Source organism: Electrona antarctica, assembly GCF_951216825.1.
Source record: "Electrona antarctica genome assembly, chromosome: 21".
In the NCBI taxonomy this organism is placed as follows: domain Eukaryota; kingdom Metazoa; phylum Chordata; class Actinopteri; order Myctophiformes; family Myctophidae; genus Electrona; species Electrona antarctica.
In genome coordinates this window covers 2,420,897-2,448,396 of record NC_136802.1, presented here as the reverse complement: position 1 = coordinate 2,448,396, position 27,500 = coordinate 2,420,897, and the positions used below count along the sequence as shown (strand labels likewise).

Sequence of the window (27,500 nt, the reverse complement as noted above, 5' to 3'; positions counted from 1 at the left end):
TTGTATTTATTACTAATTATTACTGTTGAGGTCTTTTAAAACGGGAAGCGAGGAACGCACACGTTGTTGCCTGGATCAACGACAGCTCTGCTACAGGTCTGTTGAAGTGTAAAAGTGTAAAAAAAAGCTAAACAGAATCCAGGTCTGGTGAGTCGCGGGCTCGTGCTCGTTTTGTGCACACGCCGGTGACTCACCAGACCTGGTGAGTCGCAGGACTGCGCTCACGTAAATACGCTTGCGTTGTCGCACCGCGACTGCTCCGCGCAAAACCGCAGGTCTTATTTGAAAATGAACTATAGGCGCGTTATATCGCTTCACGTTAGAAAGGCTCCGATGTGTTTTTCTCACGATCAGACGATACTGATCTTGTGCACAAGGGGAAAATTTGAATATTGCCAAAATGATTACATGTCAAAACCCACTTCAAAACTGTGTGTGTGGAGGAAGGGGAGAATGTTTAGGTTTGTCGCAAAGATGAAAAATGATATTATATTATATATGTGATTGACTTTTATACCAAATGTAAGTCTGTCTTTCTGACTGTCTGCCTGTCCGTCTGTCTGCCTGCCTGTCTGTCTGTCTGTCTGTCTGTCTGTCTGTCTGTCTGTCTGTCTGTCTGTCTGTCTGTCTGTCTGTCTGTCTGTCTGTCTGTCTGTCTGTCTGTCTGTCTGTCTGCCTGTCTGTCTTCAGTCTGATCCTCTAGGTCTGAACGCGGCCCCAGCGGAGGGGGGTGGAGGAGGGGGAGGAGACGCCGCTGCCGGTAACCTAGGCAACGGCCAGAGGAAGAGGCGGGCCTCGGAGGAGCAAGGAGGGGCGGGGTCAAACAGCCTGAAACGACCCAAGGTCAGAGGTCACACGCCAATGAACTGAAGCATGTTTAAAACCCATTGCTAGAGGTTTTCAATATCGGATGTTTCTGCTCCGTCTGAAAAGGTTTTGTTCAAAACTAAACTTTGCTAAATCCCACCCCAAAAAGCGATGGTCCAATGCAGCCAATCCAAATAGTTTAGCAACTGTTGCTATGCAGGACAAGCTTTCGCCACCTCATAGCTGTCAGTGTTATTTAGCATGGCTGTGTTGTGTTTTTTTTGTGGCTTTCGCCTTTTATTTTATATTTTTTATGGAGGGACAGATAGTAGGCTGACAGGAAATGGGGAGAGAGATGGGGGGGGGGGGGGAGACATGCAGTAAAGGCCGTCGGGATCGGGAGTCGAACCCGCGGCACACTGCCAGACTGGATTACCAGCCAAGGTGCCTGGACCACTGAGCCACGGCCCAGGCCCATGGCTGTGTTGTTGAACACATACACAGCTTAACGTCGATACATGTTATAACAGGGTATAAAGCTTTTTTTCAGACAAATGGCAGCAATTGTTTGCAGTCACTTTGGGACAAATAGCAGCAGTTTCTTTGGGACACTTTGGGACAAATAGCAGCAGTTTCTTTAGGACACTTTGGGACAAATAGCAGCAGTTTCTTTGGGACACTTTGGGCCAAATAGCAGCAGTTTCTTTGGGACACTTTGGGACAAATAGCAGCAGTTTCTTTAGGACACTTTGGGACAAATAGCAGCAGTTTCTTTCTCAAGACCCTCAGATTTCAGATGCGTTTAAACTAAAGGTAGCAGCTCTGTTTACATGTCTAGACTCAGGTCTACTGGGTACAGATAGTAGTTAAGGTGGTTGTATTCCATTGTTTACATGTCTAGACTCAGGTCTACTGGGTACAGATAGTAGTTAGGGTGGTTGTATTCCATTGTTTACATGTCTAGACTCAGGTCTACTGGGTACAGATAGTAGTCCTTAGGGTGGGTGTATTCCATTGTTTACATGTCTAGACTCAGGTCTACTGGGTACAGATAGTAGTCCTTAGGGTGGTTGTATTCCATTGGCTAACCTTTTTCGCAACAGTGTGTTTGCACATTGTTGTATTTCTCCCAATTAGATATGGCAGCTTTTTGTCGTTGGACTCGAGTCATCATTATATATCAGCTTGCATTCCATTCTCTTGCATATTGTATCTTACGGCCATGCTACACCAGGCTTTTCTCGCGCGTTTACCCTAAACGCGCGGCCCCCGCGTGCGCTTTTTAAAATAGGACTGGACCTAAATTAAACGCACGCGCGGGAGAAAACGTGCGAGAAACACGCGAGAAAAGCCTGGTGTAGCGTGTTCGTTAGTGGGTCTTTGTGTAGAATAAAGCATATTGTACCTTAGTGGGGTTTTCTGAGGTGGCGTTTGTAGTCTCTAGTCTGGTGTGGTGGGGAGAGGAGAGCGTCCCATTGGCCGTACAGTTCTAGTCTCCCATTGGCTTAGAGGCCACTAGACCACATGACTAGACTAGAAAGTCCAATCATTGATCAGCTCTTCAAGCTGATAAAACAAGCACATGTTGTGAGCTTGTAGATCTGGTGTTTTGATTTCAATAGCTGAAGCATAACATATAGTTACAGTGGTCACTGGTCAAACCCATTTAGATTCTATTTTAACGTAATGTATCTGCTGCCTGATCATAAGGGAAGGGGAAGGGGGGTACTAGGGGGATGCCATACTATGTGTCGTATGCTCAATATGTCAGTTTGTCACCTCCCCCTTTGCATTTAATAGATCCTGATCTAAAACGAATAACAATGAACACTCATCTTTTAATTTCTCTAATAACCTAAAACATGAACCTTGGTTGAAAAAAACTAAAGTTGTCCTTTAACTACACAACCCAAACCTCCACAACTACACGTTTACAACAACTACACAACCCAAACCTCCACAACTACACGTTTACAACAACTACACGTTTACAACAACTACACAACCCAAACCTCCACAACTACACGTTTACAACAACTACACAACCCAAACCTCCACAACTACACGTTTACAACAACTACACAACCCAAACCTCCACAACTACACGTTTACAACAACTACACAACCCAAACCTCCACAACTACACGTTTACAACAACTACACAACCCAAACCTCCACAACTACACGTTTATAACAACTACACAACCCAAACCTCCACAACTACACGTTTACAACAACTACACAACCCAAACCTCCAACTACACGTTTACAACAACTACACAACCCAAACCTCCACAACTACACGTTTACAACAACTACACAACCCAAACCTCCACAACTACACGTTTATAACAACTACACAACCCAAACCTCCAACTACACGTTTATAACAACTACCCAACCCAAACCTCCACAACTACACAACCCAAACCTCCACAACTACACGTTTACAACAACTACACAACCCAAACCTCCACAACTACACGTTTATAACAACCCAAACCTCCACAACTACACGTTTACAACAACTACACAACCCAAACCTCCACAACTACACGTTTACAACAACTACACAACCCAAACCTCCACAACTACACGTTTACAACAACTACACAACCCAAACCTCCACAACTACACGTTTACAACAACTACACAACCCAAACCTCCACAACTACACGTTTACAACAACTACACAACCCAAACCTCCACAACTACACGTTTACAACAACTACACAACCCAAACCTCCACAACTACACGTTTACAACAACTACACAACCCAAACCTCCACAACTACACGTTTACAACAACTACACAACCCAAACCTCCACAACTACACGTTTACAACAACTACACAACCCAAACCTCCACAACTACACGTTTACAACAACTACACAACCCAAACCTCCACAACTACACGTTTACAACAACTACACAACCCAAACCTCCACAACTACACGTTTACAACAACTACACAACCCAAACCTCCACAACTACACAACCCAAACCTCCACAACTACACGTTTACAACAACTACACAACCCAAACCTCCACAACTACACGTTTACAACAACTACACAACCCAAACCTCCACAACTACACGTTTATAACAACTACACAACCCAAACCTCCACAACTACACGTTTACAACAACTACACAACCCAAACCTACACAACTACACGTTTACAACAACTACACAACCCAAACCTCCACAACTACACGTTTACAACAACTACACAACCCAAACCTCCACAACTACACGTTTACAACAACTGCACAACCCAAACCTCCACAACTACACGTTTACAACAACTACACAACCCAAACCTCCACAACTACACGTTTACAACAACTACACAACCCAAACCTACACAACTACACGTTTACAACAACTACACAACCCAAACCTCCACAACTACACGTTTATAACAACTACACAACCCAAACCTCCACAACTACACGTTTACAACAACTACACAACCCAAACCTCCACAACTACACGTTTACAACAACTACACAACCCAAACCTCCACAACTACACGTTTACAACAACTACACAACCCAAACCTCCACAACTACACGTTTACAACAACTACACAACCCAAACCTCCACAACTACACGTTTACAACAACTACACAACCCAAACCTCCACAACTACACGTTTACAACAACTACACAACCCAAACCTCCACAACTACACGTTTATAACAACTACACAACCCAAACCTCCACAACTACACGTTTACAACAACTACACAACCCAAACCTCCACAACTACACGTTTATAACAACTACACAACCCAAACCTCCACAACTACACGTTTACAACAACTACACAACCCAAACCTCCACAACTACACGTTTACAACAACTACACAACCCAAACCTCCACAACTACACGTTTACAACAACTACACGTTTACAACAACTACACGTTTACAACAACTACACAACCCAAACCTCCACAACTACACGTTTATAACAACTACACAACCCAAACCTACACAACTACACGTTTACAACAACTACACAACCCAAACCTCCACAACTACACGTTTACAACAACTACACAACCCAAACCTCCACAACTACACGTTTACAACAACTACACAACCCAAACCTCCACAACTACACGTTTACAACAACTACACAACCCAAACCTACACAACTACACGTTTACAACAACTACACAACCCAAACCTACACAACTACACGTTTACAACAACTACACAACCCAAACCTCCACAACTACACGTTTACAACAACTACACAACCCAAACCTCCACAACTACACGTTTACAACAACTACACAACCCAAACCTACACAACTACACGTTTACAACAACTACACAACCCAAACCTCCACAACTACACGTTTACAACAACTACACAACCCAAACCTCAACAACTACACGTTTACAACAACTACACAACCCAAACCTCTACAACTACACGTTTATAACAACTACACAACCCAAACCTACACAACTACACGTTTATAACAACTACACAACCCAAACCTCCACAACTACACGTTTACAACAACTACACAACCCAAACCTCCACAACTACACGTTTACAACAACTACACAACCCAAACCTACACAACTACACGTTTACAACAACTACACAACCCAAACCTCCACAACTACACGTTTACAACAACTACACAACCCAAACCTACACAACTACACGTTTACAACAACTACACAACCCAAACCTCTACAACTACACGTTTACAACAACTACACAACCCAAACCTCCACAACTACACGTTTACAACAACTACACAACCCAAACCTCCACAACTACACGTTTACAACAACTACACAACCCAAACCTCCACAACTACACGTTTACAACAACTACACAACCCAAACCTCCACAACTACACGTTTACAACAACTACACAACCCAAACCTACACAACTACACGTTTATAACAACTACACAACCCAAACCTCCAACTACACGTTTATAACAACTACCCAACCCAAACCTCCACAACTACACAACCCAAACCTCCACAACTACACGTTTACAACAACTACACAACCCAAACCTCCACAACTACACGTTTATAACAACTACACAACCCAAACCTCCACAACTACACGTTTACAACAACTACACAACCCAAACCTACACAACTACACGTTTACAACAACTACACAACCCAAACCTCCACAACTACACGTTTACAACAACTACACAACCCAAACCTACACAACTACACGTTTACAACAACTACACAACCCAAACCTCCACAACTACACGTTTACAACAACTACACAACCCAAACCTCCACAACTACACGTTTACAACAACTACACAACCCAAACCTCCACAACTACACGTTTACAACAACTACACAACCCAAACCTCCACAACTACACGTTTACAACAACTACACAACCCAAACCTCCACAACTACACGTTTACAACAACTACACAACCCAAACCTCCACAACTACACGTTTACAACAACTACACAACCCAAACCTCCAACTACACGTTTACAACAACTACACAACCCAAACCTCCACAACTACACCTTTACAACAACTACACATCCCAAACCTACACAACTACACGTTTACAACAACTACACAACCCAAACCTACACGTTTACAACAACTACACAACCCAAACCTACACGTTTACAACAACTACACAACCCAAACCTCCACAACTACACGTTTACAACAACTACACAACCCAAACCTCCACAACTACACCTTTACAACAACTACACAACCCAAACCTCCACAACTACACGTTTATAACAACTACACAACCCAAACCTACACGTTTACAACAACTACACAACCCAAACCTCCACAACTACACGTTTACAACAACTACACAACCCAAACCTCCACAACTACACGTTTACAACAACTACACAACCCAAACCTACACAACTACACGTTTATAACAACTACACAACCCAAACCTCCACAACTACACGTTTACAACAACTACACAACCCAAACCTCCACAACTACACGTTTACAACAACTACACAACCCAAACCTCCACAACTACACGTTTACAACAACTACACAACCCAAACCTACACAACTACACGTTTATAACAACTACACAACCCAAACCTCCACAACTACACGTTTACAACAACTACACAACCCAAACCTCCACAACTACACCTTTACAACAACTACACAACCCAAACCTCCACAACTACACGTTTACAACAACTACACAACCCAAACCTCCACAACTACACGTTTACAACAACTACACAACCCAAACCTCCACAACTACATGTTTACAACAACTACACAACCCAAACCTCCACAACTACATGTTTACAACAACTACACAACCCAAACCTCCACAACTACACCTTTACAACAACTACACAACCCAAACCTCCACAACTACATGTTTACAACAACTACACAACCCAAACCTCCACAACTACACGTTTACAACAACTACACAACCCAAACCTCCACAACTACACGTTTACAACAACTACACAACCCAAACCTCCACAACTACACCTTTACAACAACTACACAACCCAAACCTCCACAACTACACGTTTACAACAACTACACAACCCAAACCTCCACAACTACACGTTTACAACAACCCAAACCTCCACAACTACACGTTTATAACAACTACACGTTTACAACAACTACACAACCCAAACCTCCACAACTACACGTTTATAACAACTACACGTTTACAACAACTACACAACCCAAACCTCCACAACTACACGTTTATAACAACTACACGTTTACAACAACTACACAACCCAAACCTCCACAACTACACGTTTACAACAACTACACAACCCAAACCTCCACAACTACACGTTTACAACAACTACACAACCCAAACCTCCACAACTACACGTTTACAACAACTACACAACCCAAACCTCCACAACTACACGTTTACAACAACTACACAACCCAAACCTCCACAACTACACGTTTACAACAACTACACAACCCAAACCTCCACAACTACACGTTTACAACAACTACACAACCCAAACCTCCACAACTACATGTTTACAACAACTACACAACCCAAACCTCCACAACTACATGTTTACAACAACTACACAACCCAAACCTCCACAACTACACGTTTACAACAACTACACAACCCAAACCTCCACAACTACACGTTTACAACAACTACACCACCCAAACCTCCACAACTACACCTTTACAACAACTACACAACCCAAACCTACACAACTACACGTTTATAACAACTACACAACCCAAACCTCCACAACTACACGTTTACAACAACTACACAACCCAAACCTCCACAACTACACCTTTACAACAACTACACAACCCAAACCTCCACAACTACACGTTTACAACAACTACACAACCCAAACCTACACAACTACACGTTTACAACAACTACACAACCCAAACCTCCACAACTACACCTTTACAACAACTACACAACCCAAACCTACACAACTACACGTTTACAACAACTACACAACCCAAACCTCCACAACTACACGTTTACAACAACTACACGTTTACAACAACTACACAACCCAAACCTCCACAACTACACGTTTACAACAACTACACAACCCAAACCTCCACAACTACACGTTTACAACAACTACACAACCCAAACCTCCACAACTACACGTTTACAACAACTACACGTTTACAACAACTACACAACCCAAACCTCCACAACTACACGTTTACAACAACTACACAACCCAAACCTCCACAACTACACGTTTACAACAACTACACAACCCAAACCTCCACAACTACACGTTTACAACAACTACACAACCCAAACCTCCACAACTACACCTTTACAACAACTACACAACCCAAACCTACACAACTACACGTTTATAACAACTACACAACCCAAACCTCCACAACTACACGTTTACAACAACTACACAACCCAAACCTCCACAACTACACCTTTACAACAACTACACAACCCAAACCTCCACAACTACACGTTTACAACAACTACACAACCCAAACCTCCACAACTACACGTTTACAACAACTACACGTTTACAACAACTACACAACCCAAACCTCCACAACTACACGTTTACAACAACTACACAACCCAAACCTCCACAACTACACCTTTACAACAACTACACAACCCAAACCTCCACAACTACACGTTTACAACAACTACACAACCCAAACCTCCACAACTACATGTTTACAACAACTACACAACCCAAACCTCCACAACTACATGTTTACAACAACTACACAACCCAAACCTCCACAACTACACGTTTACAACAACTACACAACCCAAACCTCCACAACTACACGTTTACAACAACTACACAACCCAAACCTCTACAACTACACGTTTACAACTACACAACCCAAACCTCCACAACTACACGTTTACAACAACTACACAACCCAAACCTCCACAACTACACCTTTACAACAACTACACAACCCAAACCTACACAACTACACGTTTATAACAACTACACAACCCAAACCTCCACAACTACACGTTTACAACAACTACACAACCCAAACCTCCACAACTACACCTTTACAACAACTACACAACCCAAACCTCCACAACTACACGTTTACAACAACTACACAACCCAAACCTCCACAACTACACGTTTACAACAACTACACGTTTACAACAACTACACAACCCAAACCTCCACAACTACACGTTTACAACAACTACACAACCCAAACCTCCACAACTACACGTTTACAACAACTACACAACCCAAACCTCCACAACTACACGTTTACAACAACTACACGTTTACAACAACTACACAACCCAAACCTCCACAACTACACGTTTACAACAACTACACAACCCAAACCTCCACAACTACACGTTTACAACAACTACACAACCCAAACCTCCACAACTACACGTTTACAACAACTACACAACCCAAACCTCCACAACTACACCTTTACAACAACTACACAACCCAAACCTCCACAACTACACGTTTACAACAACTACACAACCCAAACCTCCACAACTACACGTTTACAACAACTACACAACCCAAACCTACACAACTACACGTTTACAACAACTACACAACCCAAACCTCCACAACTACACCTTTACAACAACTACACAACCCAAACCTACACAACTACACGTTTACAACAACTACACAACCCAAACCTCCACAACTACACGTTTACAACAACTACACAACCCAAACCTCCACAACTACACGTTTACAACAACTACACAACCCAAACCTCCACAACTACACGTTTACAACAACTACACAACCCAAACCTCCACAACTACACGTTTACAACAACTACACAACCCAAACCTCCACAACTACACGTTTACAACAACTACACAACCCAAACCTCCACAACTACACGTTTACAACAACTACACAACCCAAACCTCCACAACTACACGTTTACAACAACTACACAACCCAAACCTCCACAACTACACGTTTACAACAACTACACAACCCAAACCTACACAACTACACGTTTACAACAACTACACGTTTACAACAACTACACAACCCAAACCTACACAACTACACGTTTACAACAACTACACAACCCAAACCTCCACAACTACACGTTTACAACAACTACACAACCCAAACCTACACAACTACACGTTTACAACAACTACACAACCCAAACCTCCACAACTACACGTTTATAACAACTACACAACCCAAACCTCCACAACTACACGTTTACAACAACTACACAACCCAAACCTACACAACTACACGTTTACAACAACTACACAACCCAAACCTCCACAACTACACGTTTATAACAACTACACAACCCAAACCTCCACAACTACACGTTTACAACAACTACACAACCCAAACCTCCACAACTACACCTTTACAACAACTACACAACCCAAACCTCCACAACTACACGTTTATAACAACTACACAACCCAAACCTACACAACTACACGTTTACAACAACTACACAACCCAAACCTCCACAACTACACGTTTATAACAACTACACAACCCAAACCTCCACAACTACACGTTTACAACAACTACACAACCCAAACCTCCACAACTACACCTTTACAACAACTACACAACCCAAACCTCCACAACTACACGTTTATAACAACTACACAACCCAAACCTACACAACTACACGTTTACAACAACTACACAACCCAAACCTCCACAACTACACGTTTACAACAACTACACAACCCAAACCTCCACAACTACACGTTTACAACAACTACACAACCCAAACCTCAACAACTACACGTTTACAACAACTACACAACCCAAACCTCCACAACTACACCTTTACAACAACTACACAACCCAAACCTACACAACTACACGTTTATAACAACTACACAACCCAAACCTCCACAACTACACGTTTACAACAACTACACAACCCAAACCTCCACAACTACACGTTTATAACAACTACACAACCCAAACCTCCACAACTACACGTTTACAACAACTACACAACCCAAACCTCCACAACTACACCTTTACAACAACTACACAACCCAAACCTCCACAACTACACGTTTATAACAACTACACAACCCAAACCTACACAACTACACGTTTACAACAACTACACAACCCAAACCTCCACAACTACACGTTTATAACAACTACACAACCCAAACCTCCACAACTACACGTTTACAACAACTACACAACCCAAACCTCCACAACTACACGTTTACAACAACTACACAACCCAAACCTCAACAACTACACGTTTACAACAACTACACAACCCAAACCTCCACAACTACACCTTTACAACAACTACACAACCCAAACCTACACAACTACACGTTTATAACAACTACACAACCCAAACCTCCACAACTACACGTTTACAACAACTACACAACCCAAACCTCCACAACTACACGTTTATAACAACTACACAACCCAAACCTCTACCAAAGTGTCCTTTTTGCTTTAATGTCAGCCTTTATAATCATTTGACCTGTTTTTACTAGCCTATCCTCAACCAAAATAACCTCCTAACTGTCCTGTCTGTGTGTCCTATCTGTGTCCTATCCTATCTGTGTCCTGTCCTGTCTGTGTGTCCTATCTGTGTCCTGTCCTGTCTGTGTGTCCTATCTGTGTCCTGTCTGTGTGTCCTATCTGTGTCCTATCCTGTCTGTGTGTCCTATCTGTGTCCTGTCTGTGTGTCCTATCTGTGTCCTATCCTGTCTGTGTGTCCTATCTGTGTCCTGTCTGTGTGTCCTATCTGTCCTATCCTGTCCTGTCTGTTTGCAGGTGGAGCCTACGACTCCTATCTCTCCCAGCACGCCGGGGGTTAAACCGTGGAGTGCCGCCCCGGACGAAAAACAGACCCAATCAGCAGCGCCCACTACACCAAGTCCCGCCCCCGTACCCCCATACAGACCAGCTGTGTAAGTACCCAGTACTACCCCGGGTGTTTTAGAGAAGGGAGAAGAGTCTGGGACGTGTGGAGCGTTGTCCAGGGTGTTTTAGAGAAGGGAGAAGAGTCTGGGACGTGTGGAGCGTTGTCCAGGGTGTTTTAGAGAAGGGAGAAGAGTCTGGGACGTGTGGAGCGTTGTCCAGGGTGTTTTAGAGAAGGGAGAAGAGTCTGGGACGTGTGGAGCGTTGTCCAGGGTGTTTTAGAGAAGGGAGAAGAGTCTGGGACGTGTGGAGCGTTGTCCAGGGTGTTTTAGAGAAGGGAGAAGAGTCTGGGACGTGTGGAGCGTTGTCCAGGGTGTTTTAGAGAAGGGAGAAGAGTCTGGGACGTGTGGAGCGTTGTCCAGGGTGTTTTAGAGAAGGGAGAAGAGTCTGGGACGTGTGGAGCGTTGTCCAGGGTGTTTTAGAGAAGGGAGAAGAGTCTGGGACGTGTGGAGCGTTGTCAAGGGTGTTTTAGGGAAGGGAGAAGAGTCTGGGACGTGTGGAGCGTTGTCCAGGGTGTTTTAGAGAAGGGAGAAGAGTCTGGGACGTGTGGAGCGTTGTCCAGGGTGTTTTAGAGAAGGGAGAAGAGTCTGGGACGTGTGGAGCGTTGTCCAGGGTGTTTTAGAGAAGGGAGAAGAGTCTGGGACGTGTGGAGCGTTGTCCAGGGTGTTTTAGAGAAGGGAGAAGAGTCTGGGACGTGTGGAGCGTTGTCCAGGGTGTTTTAGAGAAGGGAGAAGAGTCTGGGACGTGTGGAGCGTTGTCCAGGGTGTTTTAGAGAAGGGAGAAGAGTCTGGGACGTGTGGAGCGTTGTCAAGGGTGTTTTAGGGAAGGGAGAAGAGTCTGGGACGTGTGGAGCGTTGTCCAGGGTGTTTTAGAGAAGGGAGAAGAGTCTGGGACGTGTGGAGCGTTGTCCAGGGTGTTTTAGAGAAGGGAGAAGAGTCTGGGACGTGTGGAGCGTTGTCCAGGGTGTTTTAGAGAAGGGAGAAGAGTCTGGGACGTGTGGAGCGTTGTCCAGGGTGTTTTAGAGAAGGGAGAAGAGTCTGGGACGTGTGGAGCGTTGTCCAGGGTGTTTTAGAGAAGGGAGAAGAGTCTGGGACGTGTGGAGCGTTGTCCAGGGTGTTTTAGAGAAGGGAGAAGAGTCTGGGACGTGTGGAGCGTTGTCCAGGGTGTTTTAGAGAAGGGAGAAGAGTCTGGGACGTGTGGAGCGTTGTCCAGGGTGTTTTAGAGAAGGGAGAAGAGTCTGGGACGTGTGGAGCGTTGTCCAGGGTGTTTTAGAGAAGGGAGAAGAGTCTGGGACGTGTGGAGCGTTGTCCAGGGTGTTTTAGAGAAGGGAGAAGAGTCTGGGACGTTTGGAGCGTTGTCCAGGGTGTTTTAGAGAAGGGAGAATGAATGCCTGACATTCCAAATAGTTTCCCCGTCGACCTTCCATTGCAGCACGCTGAAGATGACCAGAATCTACCTGTATAGACTGTGTTTGAGTGTTTACAGACAGTATTGTGTGCATTTTAATTTCCTGGAAAAGTTTTGAAATTGGAAATAAATCTGGAAAAGGTCCTGGAGAAAAAATATTTGAATATGGATTTTTTTTTGGCTAATTATTTTTGTAAATAAAAAAGATTTCAAATACATTTTTACACGCCATATGTAACAAAAGTAGTTTTTTCTCCGAATGGGGCTGCTTGATTGCCTCATAATGTATACAGGGCGTGACAAAAAAGAACAGATCTACAAGCTCACAGTTGGCTTCATCGTGATGCGTAGTTAGCTTGTAGGTCTGTTCCTTTTGTCACGTGACACCAACCTGTGCAGTAGAGACTGACACGGGAGTGGATTTTCACTCCTGTCCTGTCCCACTCCCACAGAAAAAATCCTGTCCTGTCCCAATCCTGGGCCAGAGTTTAAAAAAAAATCCTGTCCTGTCCCACTCCTGTAGAATGACTCCTGATCCCATCCCGCTCCCACTCGAAATTACTCCCGCTCCCATCCCGCTCCTGTTTTTTTTTTTTTTTTTTTTTATGTTAGTCATTAGGAAAGGCAATTGATTGATCGATCCATCTATCCATCTATCTATCTATAGGCCTATCTATCTATCACTTCTGGCTTCTCAAGACAGATAGCCTACCAATAAAATTAAAATAAATAAAGTGGGCAATGTTGGATTTAACTTTGACTACCAAATACAGTTCTGACACTTCATTTAAGTCCTATACGGTTTTTCCCTGAACAGAACTTAAAGCTTAACAGTTAACAAGTGCTTTGTCAATTAAGATAAAAAAAAACCTCAGTGTCAATTTAACTCTATATGATTAATTATTCAGTGTACAAGTCTATGTGTATGGCAGTGGTCCCCAGGGGTCCTTGAGAGAGTTCCAGGGGGTCCCCAGCTAATTAATAGTTTGGAACCAAATGGACCATTATGGGTCTGTAACAAATTATGTTATGGGAGTGTACAAATGGAACCAAATGTTGTTCCATTTGTACACTCAGAGTTAAATTAACATTGATTTTACAATATAAATTGGGGGTCCCAGCGATAAAAATGCCATTCAATGGGGGTCCATAGACTAATGCATGTCAAACTGGGGGTCCTTGAAAATAAAATGGTTGAGAATCACAGCTAGAACCGTAATACAAATCTTCTCTTATGCCCCTGGCATCTTTTCAAATGGGGGTCTGCGGGCTAATAAATGTCAATTTAGGGGTCCTTGACATGAAAATGTTTGGGAACCACTGGTGTATGGGACTCGGTTGGGAGAAAGAAAGGAGACGATGTATTGTAGAACATTCGCTCAGAACAGAACAGCTGTTCAGAGAGCTGTAACAGCGTTAGCATGTAGCTAACATAGCATCACAATTGAAAGTTGCAACGTTGCCACTGCCAGGGGAAACAAATGCATCAGGATGATCTGGCTATAAATAATCGATTAAATCACGGCACCGGCGCGATGCAGAATCATACACGGCCGCATTACGATGTCTTCATATAAAACTTTATAAGACGTCCAGCCCGACTGGTTTGCAATTGGAGGAGGTGTTTGACTGTTTGTGTTGTGGAAGCACTAGCACTGCTGGATTATGGGTAATGTAGTTGGCTCACAGAAAGATGACTACATCGATGTCAATCCCGCTCCTGCACGCTCCTGTTGATTTTCATTCCCGTCCCGTCACGATCACGGGATTAATACAAATATTAATCCCATCCCGCGGGAATCCCGCGGGAATCCCGTGACCCGCGGGAGTCCCGACAAAATGTCAGTCTCTACTGTGCAGCTGCAGCACATGAGAGGAACGCTGAGAGAAAATACCGCTGACCGATTGTTATATAGTCCTGGAAATTGTGTTAATATCCTGGAAAAGGTTTGATATTTCATTGGAAAAAATGTGTGGTGTTTTTGAGTGTTTACAGACAGTATATTTGTGTGCATTTTCACAGCATCTACTGGTATACAGACATCTTTTGTAGTGTTTACTGTATATATATTTGTGTTGTGTTTATTTTCCCAGCATCTATTTGGTATACAGACATTGTTTTTGTTAGTGTTTACAAGACGGTATATTTATTTGTGTTGTGTTTATTTCCACAGTATCTACTGGGATCTGGACATCCCGACCAACGCAGTGATCCGGGAGCGTCCCCCCGTCCCCCTCCTCTCCCCCCACCCCGACATAGAGCTACAGAGAGCCCAGCTGACCACCAAGCTACGGCAGCACTACACGGAGCTGTGCTACCAGAGAGAGGGTACGCACGCACACACACACACACTACACAGAGCTGTGTTACCAGAGAGAGGGTACGCACGCACACACACACACACTACACAGAGCTGTGCTACCAGAGAGAGGGTACGCACGCACACACACACACACACTACACAGAGCTGTGCTACCAGAGAGAGGGTACGCACGCACACACACACACACACTACACAGAGCTGTGCTACCAGAGAGAGGGTACGCACGCACACACACACACACACACTACACAGAGCTGTGCTACCAGAGAGAGGGTACGCACGCACACACACACACACACTACACAGAGCTGTGCTACCAGAGAGAGGGTACGCACGCACACACACACACACACACACACTACACGGAACTCTGCTACCAGAGAGAGGGTACGCACGCACACACACACACACTACACAGAGCTGTGCTACCAGAGAGAGGGTACGCACGCACACACACACACACACACACACTACACGGAACTCTGCTACCAGAGAGAGGGTACGCACGCACACACACACACACTACACAGAGCTGTGCTACCAGAGAGAGGGTACGCACGCACACACACACACACTACACAGAGCTGTGCTACCAGAGAGAGGGTACGCACGCACACACACACACACACACTACACAGAGCTGTGATACCAGAGAGAGGGTACGCACGCACACACACACACACTACACAGAGCTGTGCTACCAGAGAGAGGGTACGCACGCACACACACACACACTACACAGAGCTGTGCTACCAGAGAGAGGGTACGCACACACACACACACACACACACACACACACTACACGGAACTCTGCTACCAGAGAGAGGGTACGCACGCACGCACACACACACACACTACACGGAACTCTGCTACCAGAGAGAGGGTACGCACGCACGCACACACACACACACACACACTACACGGAACTCTGCTACCAGAGAGAGGGTACGCACGCACACACACAGTCACACACACACACACACACACACTACACAGAGCTGTGCTACCAGAGAGAGGGTACGCACACACGTACACACACACTGTGGCTCAAGAGGTAGAGCAGGTCGTCCAATGATCCATGGGTCGGCGGTTCGAATCCCGGCTCCTCCTGGCTACATGTCGAAGTGTCGTTGGGCAAGACACTGAACCCCAAATTGCTCCCGATGTGCTGGTTGGTACCTTGCATGGCTTCCACCGCAATCGGTGTGTGAATGTGTGTGTGAATGGGTGGATAAAGGCGCTATATAAATGCACCATTTACCACACACACACTACACGGAGCTCTGCTACCAGAGAGAGCGCACACACACACACACACACACACACACACATTCATATTTTGATTATTGTTTCAGCAACATGTAATGTTCCATCCTCACATGAGGGTTCCCATTGGAACTATTGACCACAAGGTGGCACTATTTCCTCATTATTTCTAGTTGTACGCACACCCCAGCTCATGAAGTCTGGAATTATTTTGAAATGGAAAGAAACAAATTAAATAAAACTCCAAAACATAATGTTATGAAAAATATGTGACGTGATTCAATTGTAGTGCTGCTCTGCACAGTCTGTGAGTGTCAGGGAGTCATGGGATTGTGAAAGCAGAGTCTATAGTAGTGGATGTTCTGAACATATTCTACACAATGACGCAAGACAAGAATTCAGAACTTCAGAACTTCAAGTAAATGAGCCAAAACATACCATAAAACTGTCTCAATGTAATGGAACCCCAGTCTGGCTCGTTGAACAACAGGGATTCACTGTTAGTTGTTTTTTACCTGCCCACAAACAGACATGTTGTCACATGAGGGTTTGTAGATTGATTTAGGTCAGATAAAGAGCTGTAGAAACAGTCACTACTGTCTCTAGGACAGAGCTACAAATCGCTGAGCAAACACAGGAAGATATAGATTACACAATAGTGACGATACACAACGATCATGTGAGTCCTCACTAGAGCTGAGTCCAGAGGTTACTTCACGAGCGGTTTCCAGTTCCACCGCGCCTCAAGCCTGGTGCATCTCAGGAGCCTCAAGCCTGTTGTGGGCTGGTCTGGTGCATCTCAGGAGCCTCAAGCCTGTTGTGGGCTGGTCTGGTGCATCTCAGGAGCCTCAAGCCTGTTGTGGGCTGGTCTGGTGCATCTCAGGAGCCTCAAGCCTGTTGTGGGCTGGTCTGGTGCATCTCAGGAGCCTCAAGCCTGTTGTGGGCTGGTCTGGTGCATCTCAGGAGCCTCAAGCCTGTTGTGGGCTGGTCTGGTGCATCTCAGGAGCCTCAAGCCTGTTGTGGGCTGGTCTGGTGCATCTCAGGGGGGGGGGGGGGGGGGGGGGGGGTCTGGTGCATCTCAGGGGGGGGGGGGGGGGTCTGGTGCATCTCAGGAGGAGGTAGAAGGAAGGAAGGCACTGGAGCAAACTCAGGACAGTTGAAGCCTTTATTCAGGTGCAAGTAAAAAACGGCAACATTTCGATGTAACTATAACGACTTCGTCAGGTCATAGCTCGAGGAAGCTACACAGTATGGCTTAAATACAGGTAGGGTTCAGGGGCAGGCCCTTCAATTAGCCAACGTCACACAGCCAGCAATCATGAATTCATACATGTTTTTCACTTGAGGAGGACTCGAGTGGAGAATTCTCCAGCCTGCAGTTTAGGCTATAAATGAAAATATCAACATTACAAAAGGTGAATAAACACGACGCAACAAAAAAAAGAAAAAAAGTGTTGTCTTTTTTCTTCTAATTATTTGTTCGGCCCATTTTTTGTTTTGTTTATTGTCATGACTTGTCAGGAGCTGAGTTGGCTTTGTCCGAGGCTTACAGGTCTCTAAATAAATACTTTCTGAATCGTGTATAAGATAAATTGTTATGATAATAAAAATATTCTATATTCATTCTCTATTTACATCATGGGTCATGATACCGTCTTCCTAGCCCCTCCCAAACCACCTTCTAACGAGGTCACCGATTGGCTGTCTCGTCCGCCTGTCACAGGTATCGAGCCGCCCAGGGAGTCGTTTAACCGCTGGCTATTGGAGAGGAAGGTGATTGACAAGGGCCCCGACCCCCTGCTGCCCAGCCAATGTGAGCCGGTCATCTCCCCCTCCATGTTCAGAGAGGTCATGAACGACATCCCCATCAGGTACCTGTCTGTCTGTCTGTCTGTCTGTCTGTCTGTCTGTCTGTCTGTCTGTCTGTCTGTCTGTCTGTCTGTCTGTCTGTCTGTCTGTCTGTCTGTCTCACTCTACCTGTCTGTCTCGCTCGTACATCTCATTCTACCTGTCTCCCTCCACCTGTCGGTCTGTCTGTCTCACTCTACCTGTCTGTCTGCAGGTTGTGTCGTATCAAGTACAAAGAGGAAGCCAGGAAGTTGCTGTTCAAATACGCTGAGGCAGCGAAGAAGATGATCGACTCCAGGTCTGTTGTTGTTGTTATTATTATTATTATTATTATTATAGAAGAAGATGATCGACTCCAGGTCTGTTGTTGTTATTATTATTATTATTATTATTATTATTATTATTATTATTATTATAATAGAAGAAGATGATCGACTCCAGGTCTGTTGTTGTTATTATTATTAGAAGATGATCGACTCCAGGTCTGTTGTTGTTATTATTATTAGAAGATGATCGACTCCAGGTCTGTTGTTGTTGTTATTATTAGAAGATGATCGACTCCAGGTCTGTTGTTGTTATTATTATTAGAAGATGATCGACTCCAGGTCTGTTGTTATTATTATTATTAGAAGATGATCGACTCCAGGTCTGTTGTTGTTATTATTATTAGAAGATGATCGACTCCAGGTCTGTTGTTGTTATTATTATTATTATTAGAAGATGATCAACTCCAGGTCTGTTGTTGTTGTTATTATTAGAAGATGATCGACTCCAGGTCTGTTGTTATTATTATTATTAGAAGATGATCAACTCCAGGTCTGTTGTTATTATTATTATTAGAAGATGATCGACTCCAGGTCTGTTGTTATTATTATTAGAAGATGATCGACTCCAGGTCTGTTGTTATTATTATTATTATTATTAGAAGATGATCAACTCCAGGTCTGTTGTTGTTATTATTATTAGAAGATGATCGACTCCAGGTCTGTTGTTATTATTATTAGAAGATGATCGACTCCAGGTCTGTTGTTATTATTATTAGAAGATGATCGACTCCAGGTCTGTTGTTATTATTATTAGAAGATGATCGACTCCAGGTCTGTTGTTGTTATTATTATTAGAAGATGATCGACTCCAGGTCTGTTGTTATTATTATTAGAAGATGATCGACTCCAGGTCTGTTGTTGTTGTTATTATTATTATTATTATTATACCAATAAGAAGATGATCAACTCCAGGTCTGTTGTTGTTATTATTAGAAGATGATCGACTCCAGGTCTGTTGTTGTTATTATTAATAGAAGATGATCGACTCCAGGTCTGTTGTTGTTGTTATTATTAGAAGATGATCGACTCCAGGTCTGTTGTTGTTGTTATTATTAGAAGATGATCGACTCCAGGTCTGTTGTTGTTGTTATTATTATTAGAAGATGATCGACTCCAGGTCTGTTGTTGTTATTATTATTAGAAGATGATCGACTCCAGGTCTGTTGTTGTTATTATTATTAGAAGATGATCGACTCCAGGTCTGTTGTTGTTATTATTATTATTATACCAATAAGAAGATGATCGACTCCAGGTCTGTTGTTGTTATTATTATTAGAAGATGATCGACTCCAGGTCTGTTATTATTATTAGAAGATGATCGACTCCAGGTCTGTTGTTGTTATTATTATTAGAAGATGATCGACTCCAGGTCTGTTGTTGTTATTATTATTAGAAGATGATCGACTCCAGGTCTGTTGTTGTTATTATTATTATTATACCAATAAGAAGATGATCGACTCCAGGTCTGTTGTTGTTATTATTATTAGAAGATGATCGACTCCAGGTCTGTTGTTGTTATTATTATTATTATACCAATAAGAAGATGATCGACTCCAGGTCTGTTGTTGTTATTATTATTAGAAGATGATCGACTCCAGGTCTGTTGTTGTTATTATTATTAGAAGATGATCGACTCCAGGTCTGTTATTATTATTAGAAGATGATCGACTCCAGGTCTGTTGTTGTTATTATTATTAGAAGATGATCGACTCCAGGTCTGTTGTTGTTATTATTATTAGAAGATGATCGACTCCAGGTCTGTTGTTATTATTAGAAGATGATCGACTCCAGGTCTGTTGTTGTTATTATTATTAGAAGATGATCGACTCCAGGTCTGTTATTATTATTAGAAGATGATCGACTCCAGGTCTGTTGTTGTTATTATTATTAGAAGATGATCGACTCCAGGTCTGTTGTTGTTATTATTATTAGAAGATGATCGACTCCAGGTCTGTTGTTGTTGTTATTATTAGAAGATAATCGACTCCAGGTCTGTTGTTGTTGTTATTATTATTATTATTATTAGAAGATGATCGACTCCAGGTCTGTTGTTGTTGTTATTATTATTATTATTATTAGAAGATGATCGACTCCAGGTCTGTTGTTGTTGTTGTTATTATTATTATTATTATTAGAAGATGATCGACTCCAGGTCTGTTGTTATTATTATTATTAGAAGATGATCGACTCCAGGTCTGTTGTTGTTGTTATTATTAGAAGATGATCGACTCCAGGTCTGTTGTTGTTGTTATTATTATTATTATTATTAGAAGATGATCGACTCCAGGTCTGTTGTTGTTGTTATTATTATTATTATTATTAGAAGATGATCGACTCCAGGTCTGTTGTTATTATTATTATTATTATTAGAAGATGATCGACTCCAGGTCTGTTGTTGTTGTTATTATTATTAGAAGATGATCGACTCCAGGTCTGTTGTTGTTATTATTATTAGAAGATGATCGACTCCAGGTCTGTTGTTGTTATTATTGGAAGATGATCGACTCCAGGTCTGTTGTTGTTATTATTGGAAGATGATCAACTCCAGGTCTGTTGTTGTTATTATTATTAGAAGATGATCGACTCCAGGTCTGTTGTTATTATTATTATTAGAAGATGATCGACTCCAGGTCTGTTGTTGTTATTATTATTATTAGAAGATGATCGACTCCAGGTCTGTTGTTGTTGTTATTATTATTAGAAGATGATCGACTCCAGGTCTGTTGTTGTTATTATTATTAGAAGATGATCAACTCCAGGTCTGTTGTTGTTGTTATTATTATTAGAAGATGATCGACTCCAGGTCTGTTGTTATTATTATTATTATTAGAAGATGATCGACTCCAGGTCTGTTGTTGTTGTTATTATTATTAGAAGATGATCGACTCCAGGTCTGTTGTTGTTATTATTATTAGAAGATGATCAACTCCAGGTCTGTTGTTGTTGTTATTATTATTAGAAGATGATCAACTCCAGGTCTGTTGTTATTATTATTAGAAGATGATCGACTCCAGGTCTGTTGTTGTTATTATTAGAAGATGATCGACTCCAGGTCTGTTGTTGTTGTTATTATTAGAAGATGATCGACTCCAGGTCTGTTGTTGTTGTTATTATTATTAGAAGATGATCGACTCCAGGTCTGTTATTATTATTATTAGAAGATGATCGACTCCAGGTCTGTTGTTATTATTATTATTATTAGAAGATGATCGACTCCAGGTCTGTTGTTATTATTATTAGAAGATGATCGACTCCAGGTCTGTTGTTGTTATTATTAGAAGATGATCGACTCCAGGTCTGTTGTTGTTGTTATTATTAGAAGATGATCGACTCCAGGTCTTTTGTTGTTGTTATTATTAGAAGATGATCGACTCCAGGTCTGTTGTTGTTATTATTATTAGAAGATGATCGACTCCAGGTCTGTTGTTATTATTATTAGAAGATGATCGACTCCAGGTCTGTTGTTGTTGTTATTATTAGAAGATGATCAACTCCAGGTCTGTTGTTGTTATTATTATTAGAAGATGATCGACTCCAGGTCTGTTGTTGTTATTATTATTAGAAGATGATCGACTCCAGGTCTGTTGTTGTTATTATTAGAAGATGATCGACTCCAGGTCTGTTGTTATTATTATTAGAAGATGATCGACTCCAGGTCTGTTGTTGTTGTTATTATTAGAAGATGATCGACTCCAGGTCTGTTGTTGTTATTATTATTAGAAGATGATCGACTCCAGGTCTGTTGTTGTTATTATTATTAGAAGATGATCGACTCCAGGTCTGTTGTTGTTATTATTATTAGAAGATGATCGACTCCAGGTCTGTTGTTGTTGTTATTATTATTAGAAGATGATCGACTCCAGGTCTGTTGTTGTTATTATTAGAAGATGATCGACTCCAGGTCTGTTGTTGTTGTTATTATTAGAAGATGATCGACTCCAGGTCTGTTGTTGTTGTTATTATTAGAAGATGATCGACTCCAGGTCTGTTGTTGTTATTATTATTAGAAGATGATCGACTCCAGGTCTGTTGTTATTATTATTAGAAGATGATCGACTCCAGGTCTGTTGTTGTTGTTATTATTAGAAGATGATCAACTCCAGGTCTGTTGTTGTTATTATTATTAGAAGATGATCGACTCCAGGTCTGTTGTTATTATTATTAGAAGATGATCGACTCCAGGTCTGTTATTATTATTATTAGAAGATGATCGACTCCAGGTCTGTTGTTATTATTATTATTAGAAGATGATCGACTCCAGGTCTGTTATTATTATTATTAGAAGATGATCGACTCCAGGTCTGTTGTTATTATTAGAAGATGATCGACTCCAGGTCTGTTGTTATTATTAGAAGATGATCGACTCCAGGTCTGTTGTTGTTGTTATTATTAGAAGATGATCGACTCCAGGTCTGTTGTTATTATTAGAAGATGATCGACTCCAGGTCTGTTGTTATTATTAGAAGATGATCGACTCCAGGTCTGTTGTTGTTGTTATTATTAGAAGATGGTCGACTCCAGGTCTGTTGTTATTATTATTATTATTAGAAGATGATCGACTCCAGGTCTGTTGTTGTTATTATTATTATTAGAAGATGATCGACTCCAGGTCTGTTGTTATTATTATTAGAAGATGATCGACTCCAGGTCTGTTGTTGTTATTATTATTAGAAGATGATCGACTCCAGGTCTGTTGTTATTATTATTATTAGAAGATGATCGACTCCAGGTCTGTTGTTATTATTATTAGAAGATGATCGACTCCAGGTCTGTTGTTATTATTAGAAGATGATCAACTCCAGGTCTGTTGTTATTATTATTATTAGAAGATGATCGACTCCAGGTCTGTTGTTATTATTAGAAGATGATCAACTCCAGGTCTGTTGTTATTATTATTATTAGAAGATGGTCGACTCCAGGTCTGTTGTTGTTATTATTATTAGAAGATGATCGACTCCAGGTCTGTTGTTATTATTAGAAGATGATCAACTCCAGGTCTGTTGTTATTATTATTATTAGAAGATGGTCGACTCCAGGTCTGTTGTTGTTATTATTATTAGAAGATGATCGACTCCAGGTCTGTTATTATTATTATTAGAAGATGATCGACTCCAGGTCTGTTGTTGTTATTATTATTAGAAGATGATCGACTCCAGGTCTGTTATTATTATTATTAGAAGATGATCGACTCCAGGTCTGTTGTTATTATTAGAAGATGATCGACTCCAGGTCTGTTGTTATTATTAGAAGATGATCGACTCCAGGTCTGTTGTTATTATTAGAAGATGATCGACTCCAGGTCTGTTGTTGTTGTTATTATTAGAAGATGATCGACTCCAGGTCTGTTGTTGTTATTATTAGAAGATGATCGACTCCAGGTCTGTTGTTATTATTATTAGAAGATGATCGACTCCAGGTCTGTTGTTATTATTAGAAGATGATCGACTCCAGGTCTGTTGTTATTATTAGAAGATGATCGACTCCAGGTCTGTTGTTGTTGTTATTATTAGAAGATGGTCGACTCCAGGTCTGTTGTTATTATTATTATTATTAGAAGATGATCGACTCCAGGTCTGTTGTTGTTATTATTATTATTAGAAGATGATCGACTCCAGGTCTGTTGTTGTTATTATTATTAGAAGATGATCGACTCCAGGTTTGTTGTTGTTGTTATTATTAGAAGATGATCGACTCCAGGTCTGTTGTTGTTATTATTATTAGAAGATGATCGACTCCAGGTCTGTTGTTGTTGTTATTATTATTAGAAGATGATCGACTCCAGGTCTGTTTTTATTATTATTAGAAGATGATCAACTCCAGGTCTGTTGTTTTTATTATTATTATACCAATCTTCCGCCGTAGCCTCGACCACCTTACAGGCGTATGCAGAGGCTCAACTTGTCATTTAGATAGCATGTAGACAATAGACATAGCATTCTATTGTGCATACTTATACTTTCAGTGTACAGATATTCTACTGTTAGACGGATGTTACGCTCTTAACTAGGGATGGAGCTCGATAACCAATACCCGAAAAAATCCAATAGAGGGTATGCGCGTGACATCATCATCAAACCAGGAAGTTATGCAGGAATGCCTACTGAGTGGCAAAAAACGACTTTCTGGCCTTGACAGCCCATATACATCCACACAGAAAATCCTTTTCTGATTGCATTAAACAACGTTAAACAATGTTAAACTCACTTTGCATGTTGCTTTGCCACTCGATTTGCCACTCGATGTGCCATTCACTTTAAGCATGCGCATACCCTCTATAACAAGCTTATTGAGTACCTGTTATCAATAAGCTTTGGGCTTATTGAGTACCCGTTATCAATAAGCTTTGGGCTTATTGAGTACCTGTTATCAATAATCTTTGGGCTTATCGAGCCTGTTATGGAGCATAGCGGCCCATGACGTCATAAACAATCAAATTAAACACTCAAGACAAGAGGCGATCAATAAATCAATGTAATCATCCATGCTGGTACAAACATGTGGGTCTAAAAGTGTATCGATACCTGCCAACCAGCGCTGTCTGGGTAAACTACATTCACTGTACACATATTAACCAGTTAACCGTTTCTTTAATATTATTGTATTGGTAAAAAGGTCATTTCCTTCTGTCTGTTAGAAAAGTACTGTATTTGAAGCCCTAGTAAAAGATACTGGTTCTGTTCAGAACCAAAGATACTGGTTCTGTTCAGAACCAAAGATACCGGTTCTGTTCAGAACCTTTGTCTCCCGTCTTTCTGGTTCTGTTCAGAACCAAAGATACTGGTTCTGTTCAGAACCTTTGTCTCCCGTCTTTCTGGTTCTGTTCAGAACCTTTGTCTCCCGTCTTTCTGGTTCTGTTCAGAACCTTTGTCTCCTGTCTTTCTGGTTCTGTTCAGAACCTTTGTCTCCCGTCTTTCTGGTTCTGTTCAGAACCTTTGTCTCCTGTCTTTCTGGTTCTGTTCAGAACCTTTGTCTCCCGTCTTTCTGGTTCTGTTCAGAACCTTTGTCTCCCGTCTTTCTGGTTCTGTTCAGAACCTTTGTCTCCTGTCTTTCTGGTTCTGTTCAGAACCTTTGTCTCCCGTCTTTCTGGTTCTGTTCAGAACCTTTGTCTCCTGTCTTTCTGGGTCTGTTCAGAACCTTTGTCTCCTGTCTTTCTGGTTCTGTTCAGAACCTTTGTCTCCCGTCTTTCTGGTTCTGTTCAGAACCTTTGTCTCCTGTCTTTCTGGTTCTGTTCAGAACCTCTGTCTCCCGTCTTTCTGGTTCTGTTCAGAACCTTTGTCTCCTGTCTTTCTGGTTCTGTTCAGAACCTTTGTCTCCCGTCTTTCTGGTTCTGTTCAGAACCTTTGTCTCCTGTCTTTCTGGGTCTGTTCAGAACCTTTGTCTCCTGTCTTTCTGGTTCTGTTCAGAACCTTTGTCTCCTGTCTTTCTGGTTCTGTTCAGAACCTTTGTCTCCTGTCTTTCTGGGTCTGTTCAGAACCTCTGTCTCCCGTCTTTCTGGTTCTGTTCAGAACCTTTGTCTCCTGTCTTTCTGGTTCTGTTCAGAACCTTTGTCTCCTGTCTTTCTGGTTCTGTTCAGAACCTTTGTCTCCCGTCTTTCTGGTTCTGTTCAGAACCTTTGTCTCCTGTCTTTCTGGTTCTGTTCAGAACCTTTGTCTCCCGTCTTTCTGGTTCTGTTCAGAACCTTTGTCTCCTGTCTTTCTGGGTCTGTTCAGAACCTTTGTCTCCTGTCTTTCTGGTTCTGTTCAGAACCTTTGTCTCCCGTCTTTCTGGTTCTGTTCAGAACCTTTGTCTCCCACCTTTCTGGTTCTGTTCAGAACCTTTGTCTCCTGTCTTTCTGGTTCTGTTCAGAACCTTTGTCTCCTGTCTTTCTGGTTCTGTTCAGAACCTTTGTCTCCTGTCTTTCTGGTTCTGTTCAGAACCTTTGTCTCCCGTCTTTCTGGTTCTGTTCAGAACCTTTGTCTCCTGTCTTTCTGGTTCTGTTCAGAACCTTTGTCTCCTGTCTTTCTGGTTCTGTTCAGAACCTTTGTCTCCCGTCTTTCCACAAAATAATAGA

At 42.2% G+C, this 27,500-nt stretch overlaps 1 protein-coding gene across 4 annotated transcripts in view; it reads left to right on the top strand.

Annotated features, from left to right (window-relative positions):
* The window catches only part of pcif1 (phosphorylated CTD interacting factor 1), a 43,344-nt gene that overhangs the window by 6,207 nt on the left and 9,637 nt on the right, over positions 1 to 27,500 (top strand). For all 4 annotated transcript variants that reach the window (XR_013788612.1, XR_013788613.1, XM_079490760.1 and 1 more), the window contains exons 4-8: positions 691 to 843; positions 12,133 to 12,269; positions 15,861 to 16,015; positions 19,000 to 19,147; positions 19,339 to 19,422. Coding sequence is in view for 2 of the 4 variants with exons in the window: in XM_079490760.1 (XP_079346886.1) it covers positions 691 to 843; positions 12,133 to 12,269; positions 15,861 to 16,015; positions 19,000 to 19,147; positions 19,339 to 19,422 (677 nt within the window). In the remaining 2 variants the exon portion in view is untranslated. The remainder of the gene's footprint in view (positions 1 to 690; positions 844 to 12,132; positions 12,270 to 15,860; positions 16,016 to 18,999; positions 19,148 to 19,338; positions 19,423 to 27,500) is intronic.